This window comes from Macaca mulatta, chromosome 10, assembly GCF_049350105.2.
Source record: "Macaca mulatta isolate MMU2019108-1 chromosome 10, T2T-MMU8v2.0, whole genome shotgun sequence".
Lineage (NCBI taxonomy): Eukaryota > Metazoa > Chordata > Mammalia > Primates > Cercopithecidae > Macaca > Macaca mulatta.
The window spans coordinates 13,720,504-13,727,273 of NC_133415.1; the positions used below are offsets into that span (position 1 = coordinate 13,720,504).

The 6,770-nt window shown below is 56.8% G+C and overlaps 1 protein-coding gene across 1 annotated transcript; it reads right to left on the reverse strand.

The window, feature by feature from the left end:
- Positions 1–77: 77 nt before the first annotated feature.
- On the reverse strand, positions 78–2,296 carry H1-0 (H1.0 linker histone). The gene has a single exon (XM_001088913.5). It carries the CDS (start codon positions 1,972–1,974, stop codon positions 1,390–1,392), a length of 585 nt encoding a protein of 194 aa, XP_001088913.3. The 5' UTR covers positions 1,975–2,296; the 3' UTR covers positions 78–1,389.
- Positions 2,297–6,770: the final 4,474 nt, after the last annotated feature.

Genomic DNA, 6,770 nt, shown 5'->3' on the forward strand with positions numbered 1-6,770 from the left:
TGTCCCCACTGCCCGCCCGCCTAACCGCTCCGCATTCATCCCCCAGTCTTCAAAGTGAGGAAAAATACACCGCTCAGTTTCTCCCGTTTCCGATTTATTTTAAAGTTTTAAAAAGACAGCAAAATTTTCCCGGCACAAGTAACACTTGTTTAAAAAAGGCGGGGGGGGGGGAGGGGGACGCGCAAGTACGCGATTTTTCTATTTTATTAAAAATAAGAGAAGGACAACTGTACAGGTTTTTTCTCCCAGCTCCCGGGCGTGAAACTAAGTACTAACCCTAGATATGTATATATACACATACACACACATGCACACAGATCTAGCTCTGTAAAACTACTTAGCAAATCCCAAATCGACTGCAGTATGTCTTACTGTCCACTGCCCGCCCACTCCCCCTCCCCCTCCCCCATCTACAACTATTTATAATAAAAGACTCAAATAAAAGAGATCGGGAGGTTTTAAGTGGCCGCAGCCCCACCAAACCAAGCAAAGACACCTCTTGTACAGGAGGAACAAAAATCCCAGAAGAAAAGTCTTCCTAGGACACAATCCATCGATTGCATGGAAAAATCCAAGTTTCAACAGGGCACACTGAGGCACTTGGCTGACTCCCCACCCTTCCCCTAAAGTTTTCACTCCGGTTTAACAAGAGAATTTTGCTGAAGCCACAAAGATCCTCCAATGGCTACATCCTAGCTGACTGGGACAAGCTATGGCTTCTCCCATCCAGCTGTCACTTGGACCCCACTCCCTTTCCCTAAGACAATAGGGAGACCGAAAGGGCAAACTAACAGAAATGAGAAGGAAACTGGGTTTGGGCCCCCACTGCTCACCACTGGGAGGTGGAAGTCAGCCCGGTGGCAGTTTTTTCCACCTCCTTCCTTTGCCGGCTGGCTGCTCCCTACCACCTCTCTCCTCCTGGCCAAAGGTTCTGAAACTCTCACGACGGGTGCCCAACTCAAAGAAAGCTCACTCACCCTAAAGATACTCCTGCTAACCTCACGATTCCTGGGTTCCCTTCTCATCTAGCCAGAACATACTGCCTTGTGTCTTCTCCCCACCCCCATCTACCTTCATGGCAAACAAACCAACAAAACACACAAGCCCCCCCCCACCCCCGGCAAATCCCTAACCCGGTAAGTAGGTTAATAGCAAAACAAAATATAAGTACACTCTCATCATTATAGAGATTGGTTGTTGCTGTCCTTGCACAACTGGTTAAGGAAAAATGAATTATTCTGTAATTTCTGAAGAATCCAAATCCTGTCTCTTACAAAGTCAGAACAGAAGGATGCAAAAGGTGGTGGTGAGCATCAAGACAAAAAAGGAGAAAAGTATTTACAGAAAATAGGAGACAGGAGGGAGTGTCTGCAAGAAAAGACTTCATTGTCACTTCTTCTTGCCGGCCCTCTTGGCACTGGACTTTGCTTTGGGTTTCACTGGTTTGGCCTTCTTGGGCTTGGATGCCTTGACCGGCTTGGCTTTGACAGTCTTGGGTTTTTTGGCTTTCTTGGGCGTGGCAGCCAGCTTCTTCTTGGCCTTCTTGACTGGGGTGGCTTTGGGTTTCTTGGTTGGGGCTTTGGAGGCAGCCTTCTTGGGCTTGGATGCCTTCTTTGGCGTGGCTACCTTCTTGATTTCCTTCTTGGTCTTCTTGAAGGCCACTGACTTCTTGGGCTCGTCGCTCTTGGCTAGCCGGAAGGATCCCGACGCCCCCACCCCTTTGGTCTGCTTGAGGACACCGGTGGTGACCAGGCGCTTGATGGACAACTTGATCTGCGAGTCAGCGTTCTCACCCACCTTGTAGTGGCTCTTGATATACTTCTGGATGGACTGGCGCGAGGAGCCAGCGCGGTTCTTCTCCGCCTGGATGGCAGCCACGATCATATCTGAATACTTGGGGTGGTCTGTGGACTTCTTGGAGGCCTTGGCCCGCTTGGGCTTGGCCGCAGGGGCGGACGTGGAATTCTCGGTCATGGTGGCCTGTCTGGTCCGGCTGTTGAAGGCGCCTTCCAAAAGGCCAGCCCTCGTCGGAGGCTGAGCAAAACCTGCCTCGGGATCTGCTCTTGAGCCCCTGACTACCGGGCCAGTCCGGAGTGCGGCTCCCGGGGATGCGAGCGAGGAGTCGCTGCTTCTCCTTTCCAGCTGGGGTGTCGGGAGAGCTCGCTGAGCCGGCTCTGCGAGGCCCAGCCCCGCCGGTCTGTCGCTTGGTCTCGGCGCCGGGCTCTGGCTCTGGCTCTGGCTCTGGCTCTGCCTCTGCCTCCGCCTCCTCTGCCTCCCTTTTCCCAGCTCCGCGTCTGGCGCTTGGGCGGCGCATCCGGGTATTTAGCGGCGGCGGGCGGACCGCGGTGAGGACAGGGCTGCTGGCTGCCTGCTCCCGGCCCGGAATGGCGCTGCGCCGCCGCCATCTGTGTTTCTTCCGCCGAGCAAATCCGACCTTTCCCCCCGGCCCGGGCCTTCCCGCTCCCCGCCGCCGCCCAGGGCCGCTGCCTGGCTCCCTGGGCTTCCCCGCCGGGCGGCCCGCTGGCCCGGCCGCCGCCCCCCGCGCCCGCCACGCACCCCAAACGGCGCCGAGGACCGCTGGTGCGCCGGCACATTTCCCCTTTGCGGGGGGCTGGCTCTGCGGGGCTAGGGAGCCCCGGTGTGGGAAACCCCCCGTAGCAAAGCTCTCCCCTGAGGCTACCGGGGGCTCCACTCCCGGCCCGCTGCGGGGTCCCCTAGCCCGGTGGAGCTGCCGGAAAGCGGCCCCAACTAACACACGCGGCCCCGAGCTAGGCGACTCCCAGCCGGGCCGAGCCGGGACAGGGGGGAGGGGTCGCTCCCCCGGGGTCCGGTCACCTCTCGGGGGTCACCCCGCCACCGGTCCCTCCACACCTCTACCCCTCTCTGTCCATGGGGCCCCCAAGGAAACTTTCCCTGGAAGAGTTGGAAGGGCACTTTCAAACTTTGTCCCTTCCCCCTCCTCTGCCGTCTCTCCCCCAGCGCGCCCCCCGACTTCTGCCTTGAGGTCCCCTCCTGAGGCCGAACCCCCAGTGCTGCCCGGACCCTCTGAGAGATGAGGAGGGGCTCCCGGGTGGCCTCTTCTCCTCAAAGACCCCTACATCTCCCATATACCCTAATCGGGAATTCGTTTATATGCTTCTCTTAGCCTGGAAGTTTTGGGGTGTCAGAAGCAGAACTCGCTGCCCCCATCCCTGAGGCCCAGCCTGAGGGTTCAGTCCTTGTCCCAAGGCTCCTTGAAGGCAATGTGGGGGCAGGGGGGGCGGTCCACAATGGAGAAGCTGCCCCAGAGGCTCTAAGCAGGGACGGTCCTGGGGGCCCCTGTAATGAGGAGAGGCCCTGAGTGCTTTGGGGACTTGGGAAAGCGGGGCGCTGGGGTAGAGGTCGAGGAGGGGGTTGTATCCCTTGGGTTGTGACCTATCTTCGGAAAGTGTGCAGTTCAGAGAGCCGTGGCCGCGACCACCGCCATTTTGCTGGGAAGATGCGATGTCTTTGTTAAAATGCACACAGATTTTCCCGTGCTGCCTGGCAGGTGTAGACGAGGCGGACACGGGGCGCCACTGTCTGCAGGGAGTTCTGAAGCTCGAGGGGCTTTAGTGGCCCAGAGGCCAGCAGAAGGGACCTCAGAGACCCTAGGACCCTTTCTCTGCGGCCGACCTCCTACTCACGTGCCGGGTCCGCTTGGCAGCGGCCCTGGGCTGAGATTCTGCGACGCTTGCTCCCTGAGCCCCCCTCCCACAACCCCGCTTTTATTCCCTAAGCATAGAGGCCGGTCACTGTTCACTTAAACAATACCCTGGGAGTGGGAGTTTGTTGCTGGTCAAAATGATGAACGCATCCCGGTATGGTCCAAGAGCTGTTTGCAGACACAGTAGGCTACTGGGGAGGGGTAAAAGGGAGGGGTTCGAGGGTTTTGATGTTGGGGACGGGATCGTAGCTGCGTGGGTGTGGTAGGGCTCCTATTGGACCTTGGAGTCTCTGAAGCCAGGGCAAATTAATGGGTTTCCCCCGCACGCCAAGGGATGGATTAATCCAAATGATTAGGAGAGGAGGGGGGAGGGGGAGCCCAAGACTCGGTGTTAGATGCCTTCTCTCCGGGCTTATCTCCTTGGCACAGGCGGGGAAGGGAAGCAATGGGGGGTCAGGTTAGTTCAAAAGGTCAAGGTTCTTCTTTTGATGGTGTCAATTTCCCTTAAGTTTCGTCATTTGAAAACACAACATTCTGGTGGCTTTGTTTTGGTTATTTTCAAAGACAACTCGGACCTGGTTGGGTTAATACGCACCCAAATAGCCACCCCCGTATCCGAGATGTTCCACCCTGAGAGCCCAGAGCCATGTCACCCCACCCCCCGCCCCAGATCCGTGCATGTCTTAAAGACTTGATGAATCCAATGACACGATGATGAATAATTTTATTTGCACATTGCTTTACAGTTTGCACAGTGCTCCCCACCGGTTTCTGGATCCTTTGCGCCTCCTGCCTGTGAGCACTATCCCCATCACCCCTATTTTACCGCGGAGGCCCGGGACTCAGAAGAATGGATTGGGGGCGGGGTACTGTGAGGCTCAGCTCCCTGACACCTGGGCCTTCATTTCATTTTGTAGCTCTCCTGTCCCTTCTCCCCGCCCATCCCAGCGACCTGTAAATTCCCGGAACTGAACCCAGGATTGGGGAAAGGGGTTGCCTCGGGTTGCAGGGGCTTCCAGCTAGTGGACACCCCTTCTCCCGTCAGGCGGCGAGATTCACCGCCCCTTCCCCTGTTCCAGGGAGTTGGAGGGGAAGGAAGGAGGTTCCTTGCGACTTGGGCGCAGAGGCCGAAGCCGAGGCGGGCAAGACGAGGAAAGACGGCCTCCAGATTGGCTTGGCCTTGCCTCGCCTCGCCTCGGGGACACTGCAGAGCCGGGGGGCTTCTTCACTCCCGCCAGAACCCGCCTGGGCACCGGGGCAGACGGCTCTCGGGTTTCCACCGGGCGCAGAGCCATCTTCCAGCTGGCCGACTGCGCAGCCTCCCCCGCCCGCTTTAACGCGAGGCTCTTGAAACCCCAGGAACGGCGGAACCGCGGCAACTGCTCCTGGGAAATGTAGTCCCCGGTGCCGCGCCACCTGCCCGCGACCCTTGGCAGCCGCCGCGCCGCCTGGGCGTGGGAAGAGGGTCGGACAGCTGCTGTGCAGTGGCGCGGGGAGGGTCCAGGCCGTGCCGTGGCGCGGGGAGGATCCCCCCGCTGTCGCTCTCGGGCCTCAGTTCTTCCACCTGTCGGCTCTACCTGTCTCTGGGGTTAGTGAGACGGGGAAATGAATTCCTGCATGGAAAAGTATAAATCGCATTAGAATGCTAGGGGTCGTGTCCTTACTAATGGTTGGTTGTGTGTGTGTGCGCGCGCGCGCGTGCCTGAGCCCTTGGCACGTGACATCTCCACGTTACAGACAGGACGGCCCCATCTCCACCCCTATGTTTAATGACTTGCCCAGGGCTGAGACTCCCTGTTCACTGCACCACTTGTGGTCTTGTGGCATTCTGGGCTTTGGAATCCTTTTTTTTTTTTTTTTTTTTTGAGACGGAGTCTCGTTCTGTCGCCCAGGCCACAGTGCAGTGGCGCGATCTCGGCTTCCTGCAACCTCTGCCTCCCGGATTCAAGCAATTCTCTGCCTCAGCCTCCCGAATAGATAGGATTACAGGTGTCCACAACCATGCCCGGCTAATTTTTTGTATTTTTGGTAGAGACGGAGTTTCACCATCTTGGCCGGACTGGTCTTGAACTATCCTCGTGATCCACCGGCCTGGGCCTCCCAAAGTGCTGGGATCCCGGCTGGCTTTGGAATCCTAATGCATTCCTTAATATGTGCCGGGCACTGGGATGGGCGCTGGGATATAGCCATCAACCAAAGTGACAAGACAGCCCTACCCTTGTGGAGCTGAGGTTCCCTGGAAAAGATAGATACACAGTAGACTACTGTAATCCCAGCACTTTGGGAGGCCGAAATGGGTGGATCACCTGAGGTCAGGAGTTTGCGACCAGTCTGGCCAACGTGGTGAAACCCTGTCTCTACTAAAAATACAAAAATTCGCCGGGCGTGGTCGCGGGCGCCTGTAATCCTAGCTACTTGGTAGAATGAGGCAGGAGAATCGCTTAAACCTGGGAGGCAGAGGTTGCAGTGAGCCAAGACCATGCCATTGCACTCCAGCCTGGGTGACAAGAACAAAACTCCAGCTCAAAAAAAAGAAAAAGTAAATTATATAGTATGCTGGAAAGTGGCAATTGCAGAGAAACAATTGGAGCAGGGTTTGGGGTGGGTATAGGCAGTGCCAAATGGTGGTGGTTTGCAATTGTATTTTTTGGTTTTTGTAGTTGTTTATTTGGGACGGAGTCTCACTCTGTTGCCCAGGCTGGAGTGTAGTGGCATGATCGCAGCTCACTGCAACCTCCACCTCCTGGGTTCAAGCAATTCTCCTGCCTCAGCCTCCCAAGTAGCTGGGTTTACAGGTGTGCGCCACCACTCTCGGCTAATTTTTTTTTTTTTTTTTTGATATGGAGTCTCACTCTGTTGCCCAGGCTGGAGTGCAGTGCCACAAGCTCAGCTCACTGCAACCTCCGCCTCCCGGGTTCAAGCAATTCTCCTGCCTCAGCCTCCCGAGTAGCTGGGATTGCAGGCGCCCACCACCACACTCAGCTAATCTTTGTATTTTTAGTGGAGCGGGGTTTCACCATGTTGGCCAGGCTGGTCTCAAACTCCTGACCTCAAGCGATCCACCCACCTTGGCCTCCCACCAAAG

Bases quoted from the DNA above. Each gene is read 5' to 3' on its own strand.
- H1-0 (XM_001088913.5), bottom strand. From the start codon at position 1,974: ATGACCGAGAATTCCACGTCCGCCCCTGCGGCCAAGCCCAAGCGGGCC.